The sequence below is a fragment of the Lepidochelys kempii genome, chromosome 1 (assembly GCF_965140285.1).
Source record: "Lepidochelys kempii isolate rLepKem1 chromosome 1, rLepKem1.hap1, whole genome shotgun sequence".
NCBI classification, from domain to species: Eukaryota; Metazoa; Chordata; order Testudines; family Cheloniidae; genus Lepidochelys; species Lepidochelys kempii.
In genome coordinates, this window is record NC_136380.1 from 54,798,585 (window position 1) to 54,826,575 (window position 27,991).

The 27,991-nt window shown below is 41.1% G+C and overlaps 1 protein-coding gene across 1 annotated transcript in view; it reads left to right on the forward strand.

Moving 5' to 3' along the window:
• The window catches only part of LOC140907924 (complement C4), a 94,431-nt gene that overhangs the window by 22,904 nt on the left and 43,536 nt on the right, over nt 1-27,991 (forward strand). The window contains exons 14-23 of the mRNA XM_073335234.2: nt 1,480-1,629; nt 2,070-2,196; nt 2,595-2,666; nt 8,602-8,805; nt 11,937-12,051; nt 12,269-12,339; nt 13,540-13,679; nt 14,198-14,410; nt 17,956-18,007; nt 26,199-26,279. Coding sequence (XP_073191335.2) covers nt 1,480-1,629; nt 2,070-2,196; nt 2,595-2,666; nt 8,602-8,805; nt 11,937-12,051; nt 12,269-12,339; nt 13,540-13,679; nt 14,198-14,410; nt 17,956-18,007; nt 26,199-26,279 — 1,225 coding nt within the window. The remainder of the gene's footprint in view (nt 1-1,479; nt 1,630-2,069; nt 2,197-2,594; nt 2,667-8,601; nt 8,806-11,936; nt 12,052-12,268; nt 12,340-13,539; nt 13,680-14,197; nt 14,411-17,955; nt 18,008-26,198; nt 26,280-27,991) is intronic.

Consider the following 27,991-nt stretch of genomic DNA (forward strand, 5'->3'; position numbering starts at 1 on the left):
GACAGTTAAAGCAGAGTCATCATGGAAATCACTTTCATTAGAAATTAAATTATTAGAAATGATCCTTACTGCAAAGTACAGTAAGTAGCAGTAACAGATGGCATATGTCTGGGAGATTATTCAGAATTAGGGCTGACAAGATATTATGAATTCAGTTACTCCTGTAAATGGCAAAAAAAGTTTACGGTTCTGAATTGAAAGAGGTGAATCTGTCTTAAATGATGTATGGATAATGGTAATTCATAGTTATATTCCAATGAAAATTGAGTCTGTGGGTCACATCCCCAGATGGTATAAATCAACATAGATCCTTGGAAGTCAATGGAGCTATGCCAATTTACATGAGCCAATTAAAAATGAAAAGGCCATATCTTGAAAAATGTTGAAGGAAATTAAAATGGGGAGGGGGGGCAAAATAAATTTTGCAGAAAAATTCAAAATATTTAGTTTTGTTTCAGTGGAACATACCCACTCACCCACTTGTTTACTTTTTTTCTGCTGTATTTCCCACCACCACCACCCTTTTTTCCCTCAACTCTCTCACTCTTTCTCTTCCCCAATTCCCTTTTTCCATTGGGGAAAAGTATAAAAGTGAAAATGTTTCCCCCCAACAAAACTAAACAGAATTTTTCATTGAAAAATGAAGTTTCAACCAAAATAATAATTTTCATGGAAATTTTTTGTTTTGACCAAAAATGCCTATTCCATTGAGGGGAAAAAAAGTTTTCCTAGCAATTTTTTGACTGACTCTAACTCAGCCAAAGATCTGATCCCATATGTATAAAAGGAACAGAAGCCAGTTTAATACAGGTTGGCATGCATTTATTAATAATCTTTTGGTAATTCCACCATTATCACCATCTAATTCTGAATACACAAAGGATCTACATTAGAGTGGTTCCTTATAGTAATAGTTTAAAAGCCTAGTAGCAAATTGTTTTAGTTTAATTAACTTTGTAACATAAATAAGCTACACTTCACTAGTTTTATTTCACAGTATTTTTTATTTTTATCTTGCTTTAGAAAGCTATTAAATGCAGCTGGTACTGTTTAAGGCCCTGATTCAGCAAAGCATTTAAGCATGTGCTTAAATCTAGTTGAAGTTAAGCTCATGCTTTTCTGAATCCCTAAATATTTAAGGTAAAATTCTCTTTGCACACACCAGCTTCCAAGGCTCTTAGAGGGTGTTGCCCACATGTATCTGAGAGCAGAGTCTCCATTCTTTAAGGTTCTGGTGTTCTGAGCTCTCATTGTAGCAGCTGGAGTAAAGGACAATCAGCACAGTTCAGGATCAGCCCCTTAATCTTCATCTGCCAACAAACACATACCACAAGTGACACTAGATAAATGTTAGTGGTGTGAAATGCAGAAAGCTTAGATAGAGGTTACCTATATTGCTAATACCCCACTAATGTCAATGCTTGATATTAATGCTAATGAGAAATATAAAATTCTGTTATTTAAACATTTTGCATTTAGATTAAACTGAAAACAGACCGAGACACATACGAACCAACGGAACTGGTAAATTTATCGATTGACACAGATCATGCAGGAACTGTTGCCTTAGCTGTGGTCGATACTGCAGTTTTCATTCTGAACAGAAGGAATAAGCTTACGGCCAAAAAAGTAAGTGTGTTAAAAACAAAATAGCATGTGTAATTGAGTCAAGTAGTATTTCATAGGAGAATAGAGATATCTGAATATAATAAATGAGTAGTAATCAAAACATTATTCTAAACATTGCTTATTTGGGAAAATATTTTTCTTATTTATTTATAATACATTTCTAACCAATTTGCCTAGGATTTGCCAAAGCAGAACAGACTAGTAGCCTATCCACTCTCATATGGGTAAAATTGATGATTCAGAGGAAGGCCATAAATGAATTCAATTATGCCCTTCTTAAAATGTCAGATTCCTTTCATCTTAGTGCTGGGGTGTAACCAATACTTCTATTTGCATAATTTCTGCATATGGCCCAATAACAGGATATGACATCGCTATTCAGAAAAGAATCACTAGTTTTGCAATAGTGCACCTTCCTTCAATGCTATTCTATTTTGTAGGTCTTTGAAGCGATGAATTCATATGATCTTGGATGCTCAGTGGGCGGAGGTGCTAACAGTGCTCAAGTTTTCAATGATGTGGGTCTGGCCTTTATATCAGACACAATTAAATCACATTTTCGGCAAGGTAAACAAAGACCTTCTTCCTTTGCTATAGAAGTGTATTGTGGTAGAATAAGTTCACGCTGAACTTCTGGGGTTTGATTTTTAGACCTTGTATGGCACTGTATTGTTGCTCTATTCAGAGGCCTCCCTTCTGTGTGGTCTTATTATTTCCCAATGTTCATTTTCCCATCTTATACTGTGTATTCATAGCTCATATGCAAGTGAAACAGGCTACACTCTTGGGACCTATCATTTGGCATCTTTTGTAGATTGGACTGTGTGAGGGGGGGAAAGGCACTGGTAAACCAGCTTTGCAGATCATGCATCCTCTGGCTGCTAGGCCCCAGGCTGGTGCTGAGGAGCAACTTAGAGCAGCCTCAGGTATTATTTTAACCAAACTCTCTCGCTCTGTTTTCCTAGGCTATAAGTGTTCCCCTGCTACCAGAAGACAGAAAAGATCATTGGATTTTCACAAGCAAATTTCAGGAATTGGTATGGCCATTAATCTTCAGGGGCAAGAGCCAGAGGCTGCTGGGGCAGGGCGGAGAGGACTCGAGAGCAAGGGACCAGAGCCTCAGGGGTGGATAGAGGGAAGGGGAAGGATGGTGGGGGGGCATCAGGAGCTGCAGCTTGCCTGAGGGAATGGGAGAGGTCTCAGTTATAGGGACAGGTGCTAAACTCTGCTACGTTACAGGGTGTAATCCGGCTAAATCTATTTATTCTCTTTTAGATGGCATGCCAGTGCTAATTGTATGTCATTCCACTGTATCACCCATTATGTTTATGTTCTGTGTGTGCCATAGATTTCAGCAGAAAGCCATTTTAGAAATGACTTTATGGTTAGAAAATATTTTATTAGTACCACTTTTCCTTCCCTTCTGCTTCAAAGCCAGGTTGCCTTCTGCACAGTGTGCTCCTGTCAGGGTTTCTTCCCCACTCAGAACTCTAGGGTACAGATGTGGGGACCTGCATGAAAGACCCCCTAAGCTTATTTTTACCAGCTTAGGTTAAAAACTTTCCCAAGGCACAAACTTTGCCTTGTCTTTGAACAGTATGCTGCCACCACCAAGTGATTTAGACAACCAGCCTTGGATTTTTAAGACCCAAAAAACCCAATCAGATTCTTAAAAAACAGAACTTTATTAGAAGAACAAAAAAGATAAGAGAACAACTCTGTAAGATCAGAATGGAAGATAATCTTACAGGCAGTCAGATTCAAAACATAGAGAATCCCTCCAGGCAAAACCTTAAGATACAAAAAGACACAAAAACAGAAATACACATTTCCTCCAGCACAGCGAATTTCACAAGCCAAAACAAAGAAAACCTAATGCATTTTCTAGCTAGATTACTTACTAACTTTACAGAAGTTGGAGGACTTTCATCCTTGATCTGTTCCTGGCAAAGGTATCACACACAGACAGACAAAAGCCTTTTCCCCCCTCCAGATCTGAAAGTATCTTGATCCCTCATTGGTCATTTTGGGTCAGGAACCAGCCAGGTTACCTGAGTTTCTTAACCCTTTACAGGTAAAAGGACTTTGCGTCTGGTCAGGAGGGATTTTACAACACAGTATACCGAAAGGTGGTTACCCTTCCCTTTATATTTATGACAGCTCCAAATGACAGAAGTGTTAGTGATCTAAATATATATGATCTGAAGAAAGCATTTTCAAAAATAATTTTCCTATAAGTCTGTCACATTAAAGTCTGATATCTTATGACCGTCACTGTAAGAAACAAATGCTTTATCCAAGGGTTTTCCTAACTTTCTGGAACTGGCTGTCTATTCCAGGAATAAGAATAGGGTCATGACTCACTCCCCGCAAAACCTCTAACCCTCACCATGGGCAGGTGAAATTTTGAACCATAACCATACTAGACATAACGACTAAGTATGTAGTTTTTAACAGTGATTTTAAGGATGTCTAAAGTTTTATAGATCAACGTGCTGGAAGAATCAGTCTGACTGATTAATGATGTTCCACATAATGCTGAATTGGGGATTACAATCTTAATTCTTTTTTATCTCTATGCAATCATGAGACTTCATTTATATCTTCACTGTTAGAGAAACCTGATTTACAGAGACAAGAGAATGAAAATGAGATGGGAACTGTCAAAACTGACCCATCAAAAGCCAAGTTTCCTCTTTCAGAGACACCCAAAATCTTCTGTGCTTCTGGCTAGAGAAAGACAGTTCCAGAGTGCTGTCAACTTGCCTTCCAACAGCTCAGTCAATAAACATTTTAGCTGAAAGGACTGGTCATCCACCTCTTTCCTGTTGGTGGGTCATCAGACAAATAGTCCTGCAGCTGGATCTGAAGTTCTCTGAGATGCTGACTGTTGAATTCCTGATGGCTCCCAACTGGTATCTGTTCCCTTAAAGTTTGAAATGAAAGAAAGCTTCTCCAAGTTTCCTCTTTGCACTTGGGAAGACCAGTTTCTAAGTGTTCTTATGAATAAGTTCTGCCCTGTTTTTCATGTACTGAGCAGCCATATTCCACTATGACAGAGAAAAGTTCAGCTCCTTTAGGTGCCCCCAAATGTCAGCAACATAAGCTACGCATGACCCCTGCTGAATTGTTGAAGCCGTCCACCAAGGGAGCTCAATCTTCATTCAGAAAAACTTCTGCTCTCAGTAAAAATAGTTGTTAGCCTGAAACTGTGAAACCATGAGGTGCAATATGTTAGATCTGAGTAACCACACCACTGATCTTACTTGACTTTGCCCCGGTACCATATATGCAGGTTGAGATACACCAGTGAGATACACCATTCTCACTGAACGTGGGAGTCTTTGACTGCTTCTGAAATGTCTCAGATAAGGATTTTCATGGCACTGCTTTGTAGAGGAGCAAGCCTTGTTCAATAGCAACATCAGAAACATACCTTATGAGTGCTAGATGCCATCCAGTACCAGAGATACTAGTTGACTCCTTAAGTTGAATTGTTAAATAGTCCCTTTTCCTGTCTTTTGAAAGCAGTTGTTCTCATACATTCTCAGCCACATCACTGATATAGTATTGAATAGTCTCATTTTACAAAGGGCCTCTTTTCAGTTTGGTGGCTGATTCATAGATTCCAAGGCCAGAAGGGACCATCTAGTCAGGCTTCCTGCATAGCACAAAATAATTCCTAGAGCAGATCTTTTAGAAAACATCCAATCTCGGTATAAAGATTGTCAATGATGGAGAATCCGTCACAACCCTTGGTAAATTGTTCCAATGGTTAATTATCCTTACTATCAAAACTATATGTCTTATTACCAGTCTGAATTTGTCCAGCTTCAACTTTCAGCCATTGGATCCTGTTATATCTTTCTCTGCTAGATTGAAGAGCTCATATTTAAATTTAAATGTAAGTTAAATATTTGTTCCCCCTGTAGATGCTTATAGATTGTAATCAAGTCACCCCGAGCCTTCTCTTTGTTAAGCTAACTAGACTGAGCTCTTTCAGTCTATCACTATAAACCATAAAGAACAGGAGTACTTGTGGCACCTTAGAGACTAACAAATTTATTTGAGCATAAGCTTTCATGGGCTACAGCCCACTTCATCAAATGCATGCAGTGGAAAATACAGTAGGACGATTTTATATACACAGTGTGACAAAGTTCCTGCTCTATCTTGGGGGGTCTTGTGCTTATTGGCAGATTTGCTTGCCTCGGAGCTTCATGGCAGCCCTCAGCTTGGCCGTTTTTCTGAACCCACAGTCCAGGTCGACTCCTCCTGTGTCTGACCAGGAGTTGGGAGAATTTGAGAGGAACCTGGGCCTGCCCTCTACTCCGGGTTCCAGCCCAGGGCCCTGTGGAATGCAGCTGTCTAGAGTGCCTCCTGGAACAGCTGTGCGACACCTACAACTCCCTGTGCTACTTCCCCATGGCCTCCTCCCAACACCTTCTTTATCCTCACCATAGGACCTTCCTCCTGGTGTCTGATAATGCTTGTACACCTCAGTCCTCCAACAGTCAGCGTTCTCACTCTCAGCTCCTAGTACCTCTTGCTCCCAACTCCTCACACGCAAACGACAAACTGAAGTGAGCTCCTTTTTAAAACCCAGGTGCCCTGATTAGCCTGCCTTAATTGATTCTAGCAGCTTCTTGATTGGCCACAGGTGTTCTAATCAGCCTGTCTTAATTGTCTCCAGAAGGTTCCTGGTTGTTCTGGAACCTTCCCTGTTACCTTACCCAGGGAAAAGGGACCTACTTAGCCTGGGGCTAATATATCTGCCTTCTATTACTCTCCTATAACCATTTGGCCTGACCCTGTCACAACAGAGAACATGAAACAATGGGTGTTACCATGCACACTATAATGAGAGTGATCAGCTAAGGTGAGCTATTACCAGCAGAAGAGAAAAAAAAAACTTTTGTAGTGATAATCAAGATGGGCCATTTCCAGCAGTTGACAATACTATTTCCAGCAGTTGTGGATACAGACTAACACGGCTGCTACTCTGAAAACTATAAAGCATGTTTTCTAATCCATTCATCATTTTTGTGGCTCTTCTCTGAACCCGCTCCAAGTTATCAACATCCTTCTTGAACTGTGAGCACCAGAACTGGAGACAGTATTCCAGCCACAGTCACACTGGTGATCACTACAGAGGTAAAATAACCTCTCTCCTCCTGCTTGAGATTCCCCCATTTATTCATCCTAGGATTGCATTAGCCCTTTTGGCCACAGCATCATGCTGGCAACTCATGTTCAGCTGATCATCAACCACAACCCCTAAATCTTTTTCAGAGTCAGGCCATATAATTTTTGAACCCATATTCATTGAGCAGGGAAGTATAAGATTTTCTACAATAGTATAATCCTTATGCTGTTGTGTGATCAAGATAAGATGCCTGAAGGGCATGAGTCTTGTCATAGCCAGTTTGAATAATCAAGTCTTGCTGATTGTTCAAGGCTTTGAGGTTTCTTAGGAAAAAAACCCTCAGGTTCATCTTTCAGTGACAGTCATTTTGAAGGCTTCTTAGTCTCAGATGCTAGCATTTCATATCACACCACACACTGTGATATCAAATCAATCAATGTAAAACCAATTGTTCCATCCTCAGGTTTTCTGTTAACTTTATGAGCTGTCTTGGGAACACCTCACTTGCCATTGTCTCATTCACATAACTTTTCAACCAGCCAGGGTCCTTTCCTGACTGACAACCCTTTGGCTAGAAGTGATTTCTAGTCAAAATGGAATGACATAGACAACGTGATCATGTTAGGCTCAGCAGTGTCAGTGGGCCTTCGTGTTAACAGCAGGTGCATTGCTCCAGCTCAGTGGTATGTTTTATCATGGTCTGTGTGCATGGGCATGAGCACTTGCACTTCCTATGGTACATCATAAATAATAGTGCAGGTACAGGTGTTTTATTTGCAGTAGCTCTAGGGGCATGCTGCACTCACGTTCTGCTCAAGACTACACTGAGCATTAGTCTAGATTCAGGTTGCAGTAATATGGTGGCCTTAAAGGCAGCATGCCAATCATGATAAGACTTATAATGTGTACCTAATTACAAATGTATTACATTTCTTTTTTTTCCCCACTGCAAAATGTTATAGTCATGTTTCAGTTACATATTTGGTACAATTTTTCATGACATTGTTGACATCTTCTCCACAACCCGCTCTGGGACTGGATTCTACACTTTGGGAAACAGTACCTTATACCCTAAGAGAGTGTGGCTTCTCAGCTCTCCAAAAGGGATGGAGCATTCATTTCTAGCACTCCACTGTTATGAGATATTAGAACTTACCATTGTCACTGAATCAGGACGGAAGATGATGAGTGTAGTTTTCACTCTTTACCTTTATCTGAGCCTGGATGGGAGGGAAATGGGAAGAAATGTTTTTGTGGCAGGTTCTTTTTCTTTTTTTTAATGATGGTCATTGAAAAGCTATTCAAAAGCTAGGCGTGTTGGAACCATTTTCAGTGGAAATGGGCTAGTAGGCAGATTACAGGTGAGGATGTCGAAGTATATGTTTAGTTTATTAAATCATTCTGTTGTTTGTTCCAGTGAAAGCAGAAATAAAGGAACATAATCCATGCAGAGGAGAATAAACCTGATAACTGAAACTCACAATCTTAAATTTTTCTGTATAAGAAAACAAGCATTTGAAAAATGTGTCCTAAATAAGAGTCCAGTTCTGCTCTCATTCACTTCAGTTCAAGTCAGCTGATCCTGTCCCCAGTGACTTCATGGCCTGAACTTGCAGGAAAGATAAGATTGTAAACCCTTCGGGGGAAAGGATTTAGTACAATGTCTAGCCGGGTGGGGCCCTGGTTCATGATAAGGGCTCCTATGGCTACTGTGAAAATAGTGACAATTAATAGTGACGACACAGGTGAAGTATATAAGTATGATTGAATATCTCAAAATTTATCAAAGCCTCTGCAACACTGACGTCACTGTAATTTTGTTACAGCTAGCAAATACCAAGATCCTGCTCTACGAAAGTGCTGTCTTGATGGAATGAAATTAAATCCAATGAGGTTTTCTTGTGCCAAAAGGCAAACTAGAGTTACTGGCTCTACTAAATGCAAAGAAACTTTCAAATACTGTTGTGAGAGGGCTCAGAGTCTCAGGAAGCAGCTGGAACAGAAGAGACTAGCTTCTACACTGGCAAGAAGTAAGGAATTTTGCCTTTTAGTAACATACCATTTTTAAAAAGTAAATTGTATACAGTCATCTCTGAAAAAAACAGTTGTTTTAGGGCTGCAAGATTGAGAAGAATCACATAGGTAAGTATTATTCACAGGGACACATGTCATTGCAATGCCTGTGGCTTTAGCCGGGCTAATCTCATAAAACCTGTAGCAGTTTGTGCAGTTGATTCCCCAAGCACAGGGTTCCGAAATGACACCGAACTGCAAGTGTAGTTCAGCTACGGCTCAGTCCTGCAAGATACTGAGCACTGACTTTAAAGATGCTGTCCTGCAATGTGCTGAACACCTGATACTTCTGTTGACTCCCGTGCTCCAATACTGCAACATTCTGAGCACCTGCTGCCCTTGTGGTTTGTTACCAATGGTTTCTAGGCGGTACATCTGTGGTCACTTCAGATTGTGACAAGAACAGAGCTAGGTCTGTCAGAAAGTCGAGCTCAGGTTTTTGGGCCATAAGAGGTTGGGTTACATTTATCGAAGAGATAATGCACCGCATGAAGGGTGACGTTTGTCTGAGTGTGAACTAGGGCCAATGTATCTGATGTAATTCTCCATTATATGCACACACGCATACATATGTCATGGCTGAGTAAGGTGGGATTTTGGAAAGTGTGTATTATTGGTTTAACTGTGCTCCCCTTGAAATCAGTGGGGGTTTTCAGTGGGAACAGAGTTAGGCCAATGATGGGAGCTTTTGAAACCCCCACCTGAAATGTTTAACAACCATTGTTTTTTGGTGATTTGTGTGTAATTTACAAAGTTCCACACTCCTTTCCTCTCCTTCTCTCACAGACATCTCCATACCTTCCTGCATTCTCCCATTTACATTTTTAAGGTTCCTTCTCCCAACTTATTCACTATACCACAAATACTACTTTCCATGCTTTCATGAAACATGCAAACAGTAAGAGCAAGGAAACATGCAAAGAGTGAGAGCAATCCAGAAATTCTCTGTATGTTTTTGGCCCTCATTTGTTGTGTCACGTTGAGTTTAGTTAGCAGGTACATCTGGGCAGGTATTGTGAGCCTGCGTCCCCCGCGCCCTGCACCTTTTACAGTCACTTATACCTGTGCAAAGGAAAGGTAAAATGCTCCCAGTCTCATCTGGTAACACTTTGCATGTATCCTCTCTACATGCGTGTCAATGGCTACAGAGGGGTGCAAAGCAGTGGAGAATTAGGGCCTCTGAAGTCAAACTCTGCCTACCTTACTCTCACTGACTAGTACTGTATCGTAAATAGTTCCAGTGGTGTTAATCTGGCCCTGGTTTGGGGGGACACCTTTGGTAGCACATCTTTGCTCACTCAGAAGAGCAGTGGTATTAATAGTGAGGTTTACATTACTGCTTTCTCAGAAAGTAACAATTTGTAAACTAATGATAGTGACCGTTTATGTTAATATTTTCAGTAATGTAAGAAGACAGGAATCGCCAGACTGGGTCAGACCCAGGGTCCATCTAGTCCAGTACTCTGTCTCTGACAGAGGCAGTGCCAAATGCTTCAGAGGAAAGTGTAAGAACCCTGCACGAGGTAGATGTGGGGTAATCTGCACCCCCATTAGGTCTCTTCCTGTTGTCTAATACACATTGGCCTAAGCCTTGGAGCATGAGGGTTAATATCCCTTCCACAACATTTGTCATAATATGCCAGATTTGTCATAATTCATGATATCCGTTGAAATGTCCAATTCCTTTCTGAGCTTTGTTCAGTTCTTGTTCTCACTAACTTCCTATGGCAGTGAATTCCCCAGTCTAATTACAGATTGTGTGAAAAATTTCCTTTTTTCTGTTTTGAACTGCCCACTTTAAAATGTGACCTTGTTTATGTGTTATGAGACAGGGAGAACAGAAGCTCCTGATCCACCTTCTCCGCACCATTCACTTTTTAATATAATTTTTTCATGTCCCTTTTATTCATCTCTTTCCTAATCCCTGTCCCAATCTTTTCAGTCTTTCTCCATATGAATTTTCCCATTCCCCTAACCATTCACCTTACCTTTCTCTGACCACCATCTAATTCTGCAATATCCTTTTTGAGATCTGGCGACCTCTACACAGTATTCCAGGTGGAGCTGTACCATGGATTTACACAAAGGGGTTGTAATAGTCTCCCCACTATTCATCATCCCATTCCTTAGGCAACCTAACATCTTGTTTGCTTGTTTGACTGCTGCTGTGTACTGAGCAGAGGTCTTCACTGAGCTGTCCAAAATTTCAATTGAAAAGTTAATTTCTTTACATGAGTTGTATACCATAAGCCTGATCCAAAGCCCATTGATGTCAGTGGATGGATTCCCACTGTGGTCTACTGGGTATGGCCCTGATTTCTGTTCCCAGCTCAATCACTAAGCAGCTGTGTGACCTTAAGGATTTCACTTCACCTCTCTGGGCCTCTCTTGTCCATCCCACACAATTTTTAAACTATTTTGATTATTAGCTGCCTCTCACTGTGTATTTGTACAGTGCCCAGCACAATGGCGACTCAATCTTAGCTGGGGTCTCTAAGCACTCCTGCCATGCAAATAAATAATAACGATCATTATCATCATCATTTCTGAATGAATTTCAGTGCACTTTGGATCATACACTATGTACCCAAGCACTTTGAGAGTCTTGCTTCCTGCTGACACTGTATGAAATTCAAGCAGAGAAGTTTTTTGCATTTGTCTCCATTCTGCCCCTTAGGCAGCCAATTTCATTGAACAATTCTGTGTGTCATGACTGATCCCATTCAAAGCATGATTTCTGTCACCGGTGTTCTCTCCTTCTCCTTTCATGGCCCATCTATCACAGTGGTAATGAAGAAATAATTTCTCCACTTGTAACTAAAGGGGGAATTTTTTTGGTTGACAGCATATAATTCCCCAGTTTGCAAGGAAGAATTAACCTTTTGTTCAGTGTCAATCTTTAGTCATTGTCTGTTGTCTTTCTGCATTTTTTTTGCAGTTTACAAGATCAAAACCAGGCAGAGTCTTTTCATTCAGCTATTCAGCATATTAATCCTTTTGTCTTGTCTCTCTGACAACTGATTCTCCAAATCAGTGTACGGTTATTGGCCATAGGCTTCAGGGAAGACTCCCAATTTCTGTTTTCCAGTTGGTGACGTTCCAGAAGAAGAAGTGTTTGATGAAACTTCAATCAGCTTGCGCAGTGTCTTTCCTGAGAGTTGGTGGTGGGAGACAGTAGAAATTAAGAACCCTGGACAGCATAGGTACTGTATTATTTGACCAGATGAATACACCTACATGTATATAAATATACCCATAATGTCAGTGTTCTGTAGAATCCATTACAGAGGGATTTGGACCTGTTTGCTGTGTCTCTCCTCCACAACTGATATTTTTTTCTTGTCAGTCTTCAAGACTGAAGGAATGAACTTGTTTTCATTTCATACATTCTTCTTAATATTTTATCTCTTGTCCCTTTAGGATAGCAAATGCTATTCCTGACTCTATAACTACGTGGGAAATTCAAGCAATAAGTATATCACCTCAAAAAGGTAAAAAAACCTTATCGGTAAACTATTGGTTCACTCTGTACTGATGCATGAATATTCACTCAACCTCTACACCTTCATAAAGGTGTGCACTAGCTCAACTAGAAGTTATGGGCTCAATACAGAAAGTACAGTGTGGAATTTTATGGCCTGTGTTGTGCAGGAGATCAGATTAAGCAATCATAATGATTCCTTCTGGCTTTGAAAATCTAAGAACCTTTTAATTTTAGCTTCCAGTTAGACAGAGGGTTATGGCAAATGTGGTAAATAACAATGATAAATAAAATGCCTAGCACTTTGAACCTATGAATCTTTCACTGTATTTAGTGATGCCTGTGTTCATATTAAGTAAATCTGGGGAGCAGGTGCAGAAAGAAAATTCCAAAGTAATCTTATTCAGAAGATTTTAACTTAATATGTGGTACATTACCATTAATAGATTCATTGGTTTTGAATAATAATACCTCGCACTTTGCATCTGTAGATCTCGACATACTTCACAAAGAGGTCAGTGTCATTATACCCATTTTAAAGATGGGGAAACTGAGATACAGAAAGGTGACTTCCATAAGAAAGAAAGTGACTTCCATAAAATCATCAAGCAGGCCAGTGACAGATATGGGAATAGAATCCAGATTTTCTGCATCCCAGTCCTGTGTTCCATCCACTAGGCAACATTGCCTCATACATGCAGAAGGGATCATTGGTTTGACCATCTAGTGTGCTCTCCTGTATAACACACACTATAGAATTTCACTCCGTTAGAGTCATAGTCATAGAATTTAAGACCAGAAGGAGTCACCAGATCATCTAGTCTGATCTGCTGCATAGCACAGGCCACCAGCACCAGAGTGGGGAAGGGTCCGTTTGGTGCATCCATGGCTGTGCAATTTCCATCTGATGGGTCATGTAGAGTAGGCATGCCTGAGGCTGCAGTCATGGTTGCAGAGATGATCTGCTGCTGCACTCCAGCCTTGGGGAAGGAATCTGTCTCCTAGACCTCCCCGGGACTTCCAGCACAATGCTGGGCTTGATGCAGGGTAGATTTGGACATATGTTTGTTTCTGAATGGCAAGAAAGGAGCACAGCTATTTGTTCTTTTTTAAATGTAACATCTTCATGAGTGCCTAAACTAACAGCACTCTGAAAAGCTAACATACCGTGAGTTTGCTGGGTCTGAACTCCAGTTTTCTCCTCCACCAGGATTCTGCGTAGCTGACCCCAAGACCTTTAAGGTTTTCAAAGATTTTTTTGTATCAGTAAGGTTACCATATTCAGTTAAACGGTACGAGCAACTAGAAGTAAAAGCAGTTGTCTACAACTACCTTTCTGAAGATCTCAAGGTAATGTTACTGTAGTACATTGCTGAACTGTTTGCTATATAAATCACCCAGCCACCAATCCTTACTTCCTTTGTCAAGTTTCAGCTACATTGTCTGAGTTGGCCATACTTGGCTGGGGTCCTTTGGGCTCTGCTTCAGGGACGAATGGAAAATAGCATTAATGTTTATATTGCATGTTTTCAAAGCAATAAACAAATATTCACTAATTTATCCTTACATCCCTCCTGTAGGCAGGTGAGTACAGTTAGCCCAATCTTTGAATAAGCAGCTCAGTCTAAGTGGTTTAGTTGGGAGGCAAGATGGTCTAATGGATTAGCAATCAGACTGGGAATTAATAGATTGCAGTTCTGTTCTTGGTTTTGATAATGATTCATTGTGTGGCCACAATAGGCACTTAGCTCCTCTGAACCTCTGATCCATTTGAGGTTTGCTTTTCATTACTTATATCTGTCAGGATATCTATTTCCTTGAGCAGTGGTGTAATAAATATTATTACAAGCATTTCCTTGTTTCAATAGGTTACAGTGAAGATGATCGCAGTGGAGGGGGTGTGCAGTGCAGGGACAGCGACAAAGGAGGTCCAACAGAAACTAACTGTTAAGGGAAACTCAGCAGTGCCTGCCTATTTCTCAGTAGTTCCACTCATTGTAGGGGAAATTCCAATTACCATTACTGCTTTTGACCCAATTTCTGGGCACAGTGATAGTGTTATGAAGAACCTCAAAGTTGTGGTAAGTATAACAGCATTTGATCAGCTCAGCTGTGGTGCAAAAATTTAATAGCTCCCTTTCTGTCTGTCTCTGTTTCATTAAATATACACATAATTGTGTGTATGGAACCCTCAGGAAGAAAATAGCACTAGAAAGTAGTGACTAGAATGAATTTAGCACAAAGAAGAAACTTCATTCTGGGATTGACCTATGACTACAATTACCTATTATAAGGTGGGTGCACAACTGGTTGAAAAAGCATACTTAGAGTAGTTATCGATAGTTCACAATCAAGCTGGAAGGGCATATTGAGTGAGGTCCTGCAGGGATTTGTCCTTGGTCTGGTTCTATTCAATATCATAAGAACGGCCTACTGGGTCAGACCAAAGGCCCATCTAGCCCAGTATCCTGTCTTCCAACAGTAGCCAATGCCAGATGCCATAGAGGGAATGAACAGAACAGGTAATTATCAAGTGATCGATCCCCTGTCATCCATTCCCAGCTTCTGGCAAACAGAGGCTAGGGACACCATGCTTGCCCATCCTGGCTAGTAGCCATTGATGGACCTATCTTCCATGAACGTATCTAGTTCTTTTTTGAACCCTGTTGTAGTCTTGGTTTTCACAACATCCTCTGGCAAGGAGTTCCACAGGTTGACTGTGCACTGTGTGAAAAAATACTTCCTTTTGTTTGTTTTAAACCTGCTGCCTATTAATTTCATTTGGTGGCCCCTAGTTCTTGTGTTATGAGAAGGAGTAAATAAAACTTCCTTATTTACTTTCTCCACGCCAGTCATGATTCTATAGACCTCCATCATATCCCCCTGTAGACGTCTCTTTTCCAAGCTGAAAAGTCCCAGTCTTATTAATCTCTCCTCAGACGGCAGCTTTTCCATATCCCTAATAATCTTTGTTGCCCTTTTTTGAACCTTTTCCAAGTCCAATATATCTTTTTTGAGATGGGGCGATCACGCAGTATTCAAGATGTGGGTGTACCGGGGATTTATTATAGAGGCAATATGATATTTTCTATCCTATTATCTATCCCTTTCCTAATGATTCCCAACATTCTGTTCGCTTTTTTGACTGCTGCTGCACATGGATGTTTTCAGAGAACTATCCACAATGATTCCAAGATCTCTTTCTTCAGTGGTAACAGCTAATTTAGACCCCATAATTTTTTCTGTATAGTTGGGATTATGTTTTCCAATGTGCATTACTTTGCATTTATCAACATTGAATTTCATCTGCCATTTTGTTGTCTAGTCACCCAGTTTTGAGAGAACCTTTTGTAGTCTGCCTGGGACTTAACTATCTTGAGTAGTTTTGTATCATTTGTAAATTTTGCCACCTCACTGTTTACCCTCTGTTTTACAGATCATTTATGAATATGTTGAATAGGACTGAGCCCAGTACAGACCCCTGGGGCCGCTATTTACCTCTCGCCATTCTGAAAACTATTTATTCCTACCCTTTGTTTCCTATTTTTTAACCAATTACCAATCCATGAGAGAACCTTCCCTCTTATCCCATGACTGCTTACTTTGCTTAAGAGCCTTTGGTGAGGGACCTTGTCAAAGGCTTTCTGAAAATCCAAATACACTATATCCACTGGATCCCCCTTATCCATATGCTAGTTGACCCCCTCAAAGAATTATAATAGATCGGTGAGACATGATTTCCCTTTACAAAAACCATGTTGATTATCCCCTAACAAATTATGTTAATCTGTGTGTCTGACAATTTTGTTCTTTACTATAGTTTCAACCAGTTTGTGAGGTGCTGAAGTCAGGCTTACCAGCCTGTAATTGCCAGGGTCACCTCTGTAGCCCTTTTTAAAAATTGGCATCACATTAGCTATCCTCCAGTCATTTGGTATAGAAGCTGATTTAAATGATAGGTTACAGACTACAGTTAGTAGTCCTGCAATTTCCCATTTGAGTTCCTTCAGAACTCTTGGGTGAATACCATCTGGTCCTGGTGATTTATTACTGTTTAGTTTATCAGTTTGTTCCAAAACCTCCTCTAATGACATCTCCATCTGGGACAGTTCCTCAGATTTGTCACCTCAAAAGAATGGCTCAGGTTTGGGAATCTCCCTCACATCCTCAACCATGAAGACCGATGCAAAGAATTCATTTAGTTTTTCTGCAATGGCCTTATTGTCTTTGAGTGCTCCTTTAGCATCTCGATTGTCCAGTGGCCCCACTGGTTATTTGGCAGGCTTCCTGCTTCTGATGTACTTAAAAATTTTTTTGCTATTAGCTTTTGAGTCTTTGGCTAGCTGTTATTCAAATTCTTTTTTGGCCTTCCTAATTATATATCTTCATAAATGATTAGGATAATGGCAGCAAGAGTACATTTATAAAGTCTGCAGATACCACCAAGCTGGGTGGGCTTGCAAGCACTTTGGAGGACAGGATTAGAATTCAAAATGATCTTGACAAACTGGAGAAATGGTCTGAAGTGAACAGGGTGCAAATCAATATGAACAAATGCAAAGTACTACACTTAGGAAGGAAGAGTCAATTGTACAAATACAAAATTGGAAATGACTGCCTAGGGAGGAGTACTGAAGAAAAGGACCTGAAGGTTATAGTGGATCACAAACTGAATATGAGTCAACAATTTAATACTGTTGCAAAAAAAAGCAGACAACATTCTGGGGTGTATTAGCTGGAGTGTTGTAAGCAAGACATGAGAAATAATTCTTTGGTTCTACTCAACAATGAGAAGGCCACACTGGAATATTGTGTCCAGTTCTGGGCACCATGCTTCAGGAAGGATGTGGACAAATTGGAGAAAGTCCGGAGAAGAGCAGCAAAAGTGATTAAATGTCTAGAAAACACGACCTACAAGGAAAGATTGAAAAAACTGTGTTTGTTTAATATGGAGAAGAGAAGACTGTGGTGGGACAGAACAGTCTTCAAGCATATAGAAGGTTGTTATAAAGAGAAGGGTGATAAATTGTTCTCCTTAAGACGTGACGACTAGCAAGAAGTTAGGACTAAGTATATCTAGACCATCCCTGACAGGTGTTTGTCTCATATCACTCTAATCAAGGCCATTAGTTGTTTCAGTTGTAACTTGTATGAGCTTTGCATGGTCAGTATCTTTTAACTATTTTTTAAAAATAATTGGTTAAAAGAAAAGTACCTTAATTCCAGATGTAGTTCCTTTATTGACACTTTGCCTAGCGTGTGTGTGTGTGTAGAACTGAGCCCTCCTATGGACTGTAGATGTAGGTTTCACTGGCTAAAACTAAATGTCAAAGCTTCACATTTCTTGTTTGCTTTTAGTAAAATGTTTCATCTGAAAAAAAATGCTTTTTCTAACAAAAAGGCTAGTAAAAATCAGTAATCAGTTCAGCTGGTATATTTATGGACTTGAAATGCTGACTGTAAGTACTTTTTACTGTATTGGATCAGAAATCTCTATCCAAATGAAATTGTTGCTGCCATATACTGGTCCAATATTATGTTAGAGATGATACATTTTTAGCAGTTAAGTCCTCAGTATGAAATAATTTGCAATGGGGTTGACCTATTTTTTTTCTTTATTGTGCAGACTGAAGGCATTCTACGTACCGAAGAAGAGACCATTTGCATTAATAATAATTGTAAGTTACAAGATGGGTTTTATATTTTAAGATTTCCACCATTTTTAGTCTAATAATCTGATTTCAAAATGCTTTACAACCATCTGGGCTAGTAGGATCATAGGAACTGCCTATGGGAACGCTAGGCCCGTCTACTTCTGGATTCAGAGTAACAGCCATGTTAGTCTGTATTCGCAAAAAGAAAAGGAGTACTTGTGGCACCTTAGAGACTAACCAATTTATTTGAGCATAAGCTTTCATGAGCTACAGCTCACTTCATCGGATGCACACTGTGGAAAAGACAGAAGATGTTTTTATACACACAAATCATGAAAAAACGGGTGTTTATCACTACAAAAGGTTTTCTCTCTCCCCACCCCACTCTCCTGCTGCTAATAGCTTATGTAAAGTGATCACTCTCCTTACAATGTGTATGATAATCAAGGTGGGCCATTTCCAGCACAAATCCAGGGTTAAACAAGAACATTTGAGGAGGGGGGGGGCTAGGAAAATAAGGGGAAATAGGTTACCTTGCATAATGACTTAGCCACTCCCAATCTCTGTTCAAGCCTAAGTTAATTGTATCCAATTTGCAAATGAATTCCAATTCAGCAGTCTCTCGCTGGAGTCTGGATTTGAAGTTTTTCTGTTGTAATATCGCAACTTTCATGTCTGTAATCGCGTGACCAGAGAGATTGAAGTGTTCTCCGACTGGTTTATGAATGTTATAATTCTTGACATCTGATTTGTGTCCATTTATTCTTTTACGTAGAGACTGTCCAGTTTGACCAATATACATGGCAGAGGGGCACTGCTGGCACATGATGGCATATATCACATTGGTAGATGTGCAGGTGAACAAGCCTCTGATAGTGTGGCTGATGTGATTAGGCCCTGTGAGGGTGTCCCCTGAATAGATATGTGGGCACAGTTGGCAACGGGCTTTGTTGCAAGGATAGGTTCCTGGGTTAGTGGTTCTGTTGTGTGGTATGTGGTTGCTGGTGAGTATTTGCTTCAGGTTGGGGGGCTGTCTGTAGGCAAGGACTGGCCTGTCTCCCAAGATTTGTGAGAGTGTTGGGTCATCCTTCAGGATAGGTTGTAGATCCTTGATAATGTGTTGGAGGGGTTTTAGTTGGGGGCTGAAGGTGACGGCTAGTGGCGTTCTGTTATTTTCTTTGTTAGGCCTGTCCTGTAGTAGGTGACTTCTGGGAACTCTTCTGGCTCTATCAATCTGTTTCTTCACTTCTGCAGGTGGGTATTGTAGTTGTAAGAATGCTTGATAGAGATCTTGTAAGCGTTTGTCTCTGTCTGAGGGGTTGGAGCAAATGCGGTTGTATCGCAGAGCTTGGCTGTAGACAATGGATCGTGTGGTGTGGTTTGGGTGAAAGTTGAAGGCATGTAGGTAGGAATAGCGATCAGTAGGTTTCTGTTATAGGGTGGTGTTTATGTGACCATCGTTTATTAGCACTGTAGTGTCCAGGAAGTGGATCTCTTGTATGAACTGGAGCAGGCTGAGGTTGATGGTGGGATGGAAATTGTTGAAATCATGGTGGAATTCCTCAAGAGCTTCTTTTCCATGGGTCCAGATGATGAAGATGTCATCAATATAGCGCAAGTAGAGTAGGGGCGTTAGGGGACGAGAGCTGAGGAAACGTTGTTCTAAGTCAGCCATAAAAATGTTGGCATACTGTGGGGCCATGCGGGTACCCATATCAGTGCCACTGATTTGAAGGTATACATTGTCCCCAAATGTAAAATAGTTATGGGTAAGGACAAAGTCACAAAGTTCAGCCACCAGGTTAGCCGTAACATTATCAGGGATAGTGTTCTTGACGGCTTGTAGTCCATCTTTGTGTGGAATGTTGGTGTAGAGGGCTTCTACATCCATAGTGGCCAGGATGGTGTAATCAGGAAGATCACCGATGGATTGTAGTTTCCTCAGGAAGTCAGTGGTGTCTCGAAGGTAGCTGGGAGTGCTGGTAGCATAGGGCCTGAGGAGGGAGTCTACATAGCCGGACAATCCTGCTGTCAGGGTGCCAGTGCCTGAGATGATGGGGCGCCCATGATTTCTAGGTTTATGGATCTTGGGTAGTAGATAGAATATCCCAGGTCGGGATTCCAGGGGTGTGATCTGTGCGGATTTGATCTTGTGCTTTTTCAGGGAGTTTCTTGAGCAAATGCTGTAGTTTCTTTTGGTAACTCTCAGTGGGATCAGAGGGTAATGGCTTGTAGAAAGTGGTGTTGGAGAGCTGCTGAGCAGCCTCTTGTTCATATTCCGACCTATTCATGATGACAACAGCACCTCCTTTGTCAGCCTTTTTGATTATGATGTCAGAGTTGTTTCTGAGGCTGTGGATGGCATTATGTTCTGCGCGGCTGAGGTTCTGGGGCAAGTGATGCTGCTTTTCCACAATTTCAGCCCGTGCACGTCGGCGGACGCACTCTATGTAGAAGTCCAGTCTTCTGTCTCGACCTTCAGGAGGAGTCCACCTTGAATCCTTCTTTTTGTAGTGTTGGTAGGGAGGTCTCTGTGGATTAGTATGTTGTTCAGAGGTGTGTTGGAAATATTCCTTGAGTCGGAGACGTCGAAAATAGGATTCTAGGTCACCACAGAACTGTATCATGTTCGTGGGAGTGGAGGGGCAGAAGGAGAGGCCCTGAGATAGGACAGCTGCTTCTGCTGGGCTAAGAGTATAGTTGGATAGGTTAACAGTATTGCTTGGTGGGTTGAGGGAACCATTGCTGCGGCCCCTTGTGGCATGTAGTAGTTTAGAAAGTTTAGTGTCCTTTTTCTTTTGTAGAGAAGCAAAGTGTGTGTTGTAAATGGCTTGTCTAGTTTTAGTAAAGTCCAGCCACAAGGAAGTTTGTGTGGAAGGTTGGTTTTTTATGAGAGTATCCATTTTTGAGAGCTCATTCTTTATCTTTCCCTGCTTGCTGTAGAGGATGTTGATCAGGTGATTCTGCAGTTTCTTTGAGAGCGTGTGGCACAAGCTGTCAGCATAGTCTGTGTGGTATGTAGATTGTAATGGATTTTTTACCTTCAGTCCTTTTGGTACGATGTCCATCTGTTTGCATTTGGAAAGGAAGATGATGTCTGTCTGTATCTGTACAAGTTTTTTCATGCAGTTAATAGATTTCCACTCCATACGGCTAAATGCAGTGCCTTGCATAATGACAGGTTTCAGAGGAACAGCCGTGTTAGTCTGTATTCGCAAAAAGAAAAGGAGTACTTGTGACACCTTAGAGACTAACCAATTTATCTGAGTATAAGCCTTCGTGAGCTACAGCTCACTTCATCGGATGCATACTGTGGAAAAGACAGAAGATATTTTTATACTCACAAATCATGAAAAAATGGGTGTTTATCACTACAAAAGGTTTTCTCTCCCCCCACCCCACTCTCCTGCTGTTAATAGCTTATGTAAAGTGATCACTCTCCTTACAATGAGTATGATAATCAAGGTGGGCCATTTCCAGCACAAATCCAGGTTTTCTCCCCCACACACACATCCCACCCCCCCCTAAACAAACCCACTCTCCTGTTGGTAATAGCTTATCTAAAGTGATCACTCTCCTTACAATGTGTATGATAATCAAGGTGGGCCATTTCCAGCACAAATCCAGGTTTTCTCTCCCCCCCACACCCCACACACAAACCCACTCTCCTGTTGGTAATAGCTTATCTAAAGTAATCACTCCCCTTACAATGTGTATGATAATCAAGGTGGGCCATTTCCAGCACAAATCCAGGGTTTAACAAGAACGTCTGGGGGGGGGGGGGGGTTAGGAAAACTCATAAACACCACCCTATACCGGAAACCTACTGATCGCTATTCCTACCTACATACCTCCAGCTTTCACCCTGACCGCACCACACGATCCATTGTCTACAGCCAAGCTCTGCGATACAACCGCATTTGCTCCAACCCCTCAGACAGAGACAAACACTTACAAGATCTTTATTAAGCATTCTTACAACTACAATACCCACCTGCGGAAGTGAAGAAACAGATTGATAGAGCCAGAAGAGTTCCCAGAAGTCACCTACTACAGGACAGGCCTAACAAAGAAAATAACAGAACGCCACTAGCCATCACCTTCAGCCCCCAACTAAAACCCCTCCAACGCATTATCAAGGATCTACAACCTATCCTGAAGGATGACCCAACACTCTCACAAATCTTGGGAGACAGGCCAGTCCTTGCCTACAGACAGCCCCCCAACCTGAAGCAAATACTCACCAGCAACCACATACCACACAACAGAACCACTAACCCAGGAACCTATCCTTGCAACAAAGCCCGTTGCCAACTGTGCCCACATATCTATTTAGGGGACACCCTCACAGGGCCTAATCACATCAGCCACACTATCAGAGGCTTGTTCACCTGCACATCTACCAATGTGATATATGCCATCATATGCCAGCAGTGCCCCTCTGCCATGTATATTGGTCAAACTGGACAGTCTCTACGTAAAAGAATAAATGGACACAAATCAGATGTCAAGAATTATAACATTCATAAACCAGTCGGAGAACACTTCAATTTCTCTGGTCACGCGATTACAGACATGAAAGTTGCAATATTACAACAGAAAAACTTCAAATCCAGACTCCAGCAAGAGACTGCTGAATTGGAATTCATTTGCAAATTGGATACAATTAACTTAGGCTTGAACAGAGATTGGGAGTGGCTAAGTCATTATGCAAGGTAACCTATTTCCCCTTGTTTTCCTAGCCCCCCCCCCCCCTCCTCAAATGTTCTTGTTAAACCCTGGATTTGTGCTGGAAATGGCCCACCTTGATTATCATACACATTGTAAGGAGAATGATCACTTTAGATAAGCTATTACCAACAGGAGAGTGGGGTTTTTTGGGAGTGGTGTGGGGGGGAGGAGAAAACCTGGATTTGTGCTGGAAATGGCCCAACTTGATTATCATACACATTGTAAGGGGAGTGATTACTTTAGATAAGCTATTACCAACAGGAGAGTGGGTTTGTGTGTGGGGTGTGGGGGGGAGAGAAAACCTGGATTTGTGCTGGAAATGGCCCACCTTGATTATCATACACATTGTAAGGAGAGTGATCACTTTAGATAAGCTATTACCAACAGGAGAGTGGGTTTGTGTGTGTGGCGGGGTTGCGGGGAGGAGAAAACCTGGATTTGTGCTGGAAATGGCCCACCTTGATTATCATACACATTGTAAGGAGAGTGATCACTTTACATAAGCTATTAGCAGCAGGAGAGTGGGGTGGGGGGAGAGAAAACCTTTTGTAGTGATAAACACCCATTTTTTCATGATTTGTGTGTATAAAAACATCTTCTGTCCTTTCCACAGTATGCATCCGATGTAGTGAGCTGTAGCTCACGAAAGCTTATGCTCAAATAAATTGGTTAGTCTCTAACGTGCCACAAGTACTCCTTTTCTTTTTACTTCTGGATTCCATCTCTGACAGTGGCAAGCACCAGATGCTTCAGAGGTAAGTGTAAGAACTTATCTAAAGTGACATTCCTGTCCCCATGCTCTGTTACATGGCACCGGGAAATAAGCTGAAATATTTGATTGAAATATTTATTGTATGTTTTAAGTAAATTTTTGTCCTGGAAAATCGATGTTTGTTGTCCCTTTTCTGTGGTTTCATGCTCAGAATAATTGTACTGCCAATCCTTGTTTACCAGAATGATAGTGACTAGCAAGACAGCTACAGTTACCGCCATAAAATATTTCCTTTTTCTCTTTTTCAGCAAACAAATAATTTGACATGTGAATGTGTCAAATTACTAAAAATTAATATTGATAAAATTTCACTCCAAATCAGCAGCCAAATCGTGTTCCCCTTGCTCAGTGAAGAGTCTCATTAACCTAAATGGGACCGACTGCTCGCAGAGGAAAACATACACAAGTTGTCCTCTAGATAAACCATGATAATGTTCTGCTCTCAGTTCAATTGGTTGACACTAGAGCTAGGCAAAAAGTTTTAGGACAAATAGTTTCTTCACCAAAAAATGCAGTTTTGGGTCTGTTGAAACTATTTGAGAATTCAACATAAATTTGCTGAATAGTTTCAGCCAAAAACAATTTTTGAGCTTGCATGTGGGAGACTCAAATTCAAATCCCTGTTCCAATGACAATGTATGTTGTACAAAGTGGAATGTTCAATAGGAGAGACTGAGAAAGACCCATCCCAGCGTACCCTGTTGCTCAGTGGTTAGGGCACACAACTGGGAGGTGCGAGACCCAAGTTCAAATCATTGCTCTGGATAAGGCAGAATGGGACTTGACCCTCAGTCTCACACATCTCAGTTGAGTGCACCACTTCCTTTTCTAGTTTTGTGACTGGTGTTTCCAAATTTCCTTGCTTTTAATTTAAAAAAGAAGTGGTTAAAAATGTTTAAAATCTAAATAATACATTTCATTTGACTTGAATCTATATATCTTTTGTTTTGGCAAGAAAATAAAAAAATTTCCATTTTGATCTGATATGAACTATTTTAGGGTTGGGGTTTTTTTTTGGTTTGGCCAATGAACCGAAATATCGATTATACACACACACAGCTCCAGTTGTCAATAAAGTTGTTTCTTGTGAACAAAATGGAGATATAGTTAAAAAAAACAATCTAAGTTTCCAGTAAAATCCTGTCTGACAGCCATCGAGAGACATGGGGAGTGTTAGTAAGTTTTAGATTGGGATGATCAAACGTACTGACCCTCTGAGCTGCATATGATAATCTTCAGAGGTTTGAGAGCCGGACGTGCCGGCCAGGGCTCCAGCCCTGAGCCCCCCACCTTCCCCCTGCAGGACAGAAGCCCCAAGGCCCAGCAGGCACCTCCTACAGGGCCGAAGCCCCAAGGCCCACCACCCTGCTGCTGGGCAGAAGCCCCGAGTCTCTGCCCGCAGTCTAGTAGGCGGAGAATGGGGGTGTCGCTCTGCGAGCCATACTTTAACTGTAAAAGCACCGCATATGACTCACAAGCCGCAGGTTTGTTCACCCCTGTTACAGATTATTGTAATAGGCTATAAATCCAGTGGTGCTATTCAGTCTATGAGTTTTAGTGTCTAGCAAAACTATGAATTTAAGCTCGCAGGTTTGTCTTTTGAAGGTGTTGTGCAGATTTCTTTTGAGGATGAGAAGAGGTGTGATATAGAGTGATCATTTTGTGAAAAGTGTTCACCCATGGGTGATATGGTGTTTTTGTCTTTTATCGTGTTCTGTCTGAGTTCATTCAAGAGCACAGTGATTGTATGGTTTCACCTACATGGCTGTTATTGGGGGTTGTTATTGGCATTTAGTGCACTGGATGAAGTACATCACATATCATGATAGGCATGTGTAGGACTCCTGCATCTTGAAAGGTGTATTGTGGGGGGTATTGATTATCGTAGCAGTGGAGATATGTCTATAGGTTTTGTGTCTGGTGCTGCTTTCAGTTGGTGTGTCCTGATCTGTGGGGAGCTTGCTTCTGATGATGAGCTTGGAGTGGTCAGGGGGTTGTTTGAAGGCCAGAATATGGGGTTCAGGAAATATTTCTTTTAGGATGTGGTCCCCATCAAGTATCGGTTGTAATTTTTTTAATGAGACCCCCATATGGTTTCCGGTGTCAGGTGGTAGGTGACAACTAGGGGTGTGCAGTTGAAGGGGGTTTTATTTCCATACAGAAGCAGCTTTCTCTCAGGGCATTTGGGTGACCAGTTCCATGATGCAATCTACTCTGGTGGAGAGAGACTTTCATTGGAAGAGTTTCATAGCCAGAAAACTGTTAACCCTTTGCTGACACTGTACTGTCTATCAAGAATAATTCATTCACACATCTTTCTGCGTCCCTGATCCCTTTTTAAAATGCTGTTCAAAATCATTTCTTCATAACTTACACGTTTCTCATGCTAGCACTTACTGGCCCTGGTTCAGCAAGGTGCTTAAGCATGCATGTCACTTTAAGCACCTAAGTAGTGATACTGAAATTCCATTGCAATTACTCAGGTGCTTAAAGTTAAGCACATGCTTAAATACCTTGCTGAATCAGGGCCACTATTATCAGCTCTTCATGCTGCTTCTTGTCTGCCCTTGACCTGAACTCTCACAACTTCCTCATGTAACGTTTCTGTTGTAACTGCTATGCATTGTGAGATATTGGTATGAAGGATATGTTTTTAAATTAAATTGTACTGGATAACACTTACAGAGTTCTCATGCACATCTTCTTTTCTAGTTAGAAACCTTGTTCTTGATCTGAAGAAACCCTCTGATATGATACCAGAGTCTGACAGCCATGTCTTTATGAGCGTGAAAGGTAAAAATAGCCTCCAGAGATTAAAATGATGGCAAATGATATGTGAACTGGTGGATCAGGTTCATAAACTGATCCCTGTAAATCTGAGTCACAATTCTTTCCTGGGGTTCCCCTGTCATTCAGCAGGAAATACTCTACTGTTGGTTTGTCCCAAATCACTGAGAGAGGCAGAGCCAAATCTAAGCCGTGCCCCTCTCCATCTACTCTCTACATAGCAAATGTGTATATATAATCTAATATTGGTTGTGTCTGTGTAAAACACACAAAAAATTATGTTAAAAGAACATTAAGGTTGCAAAGTCAAGCATTCAGCAGTTAGGAAATGCCAGAATCATATGCATTATGAAAAGTCTTTAACTACATGATCAAATACTATTTTTTCCATGGGAGCCCTGCCTCATTCAGTGCATAGACTGTACAGTACTCAAGTAAGGAGCAGCAATTCAGAATTATTTTTATCTTCATTGGTCAGTCATAGAGTTTCCATTGCTGTTCAATCTGGGACGTCGGATAAGTTGGTTGTCCCTTAGCAGGTAGATTTCTCTGCCACAAAATACTGTGCACCTGTCTGGACACACATGTAGCCTTATTGATGGATGTGTGTATTGATCATTGATTAATCTCTTAGACAGTATTGGTTAAAGATTCAGTCTCCTGAGGGCCGGAGTATCAGGAATATTATCATTATTAGAAGACCCTAGGAGCACACAAGAAACAATTCCAGTTTATTACAAGTTCTAGTAACAAATTCTCTAAACAGATAAACAATCCAACAAATACTAAAATACAATAGCGGATACAGAGAGAGTGCAAAATGTTTAGCCTATGACCAGTATCACTCACATCTCCTGCTGGGGGACCCTGGAGTGTCAGTCATTATTCTCCTCATCATTGTCATCATCACCACCCGTGGTTGACATCTTGGCATCCCCTCGTACATTTATTCTCCCCTCCCACTACACAGACCTGGCAATATCTTTTATCCCGAGTTATGCTTAGGCCTACTAAGGCTCATACATATGCATAAGGCTGTCAACCCCTTTTTCCTTATTTGCACTTCCACACCCCATAAACTTATGGGTGCGCCGCTTTTCATAGGTTATCCTGGTAGACCAGGTCTACATTACAAACTTACATCCTATAACTATGTCACTCAGGGGGGTTGAAAAATCCATACCCCTGAGCAACACAGTTATAGTGACCTAACTCCCGGCGTAGACAGTGCAATGTCGATGGAAAGGCTTCTCTTGTCAACATAGCTACCGCCTCTCACAGAGATGGAGTAACTGTGCTGATGGGAGAAGCTCTCCCGTCAGTGCATGTAGCATTTTCACAGATGTGTTTTAATGGAGTCCTGGCCTTAGTTCCTCTTATTCTCATTAACATCTGTGCAGACACATCTGGATGGTAACCTGCAGTTCCTGCAGAATTTCTCATGAGGTTACAATCAGGTGTCTTGCTGTCTAGACCCTGTGCCCTTTTAAGGAATTTGATTTGTTTTGTATACTCTAAGTTTCACCTCACTTAAAAACTGCTTGCTTACAAAATCAGACAAAAAATACAAAAGTGACACAGCCACACTATTCCTGAAAAATGGTTTACTTTCTCATTTTACCATATAATTATAAAATAAATCAATTGGAATATGAATATTGTACTTACATTTCAGTGTATAGTATATAGAGCAGTATAAACAAGTCATTGTCTGTATG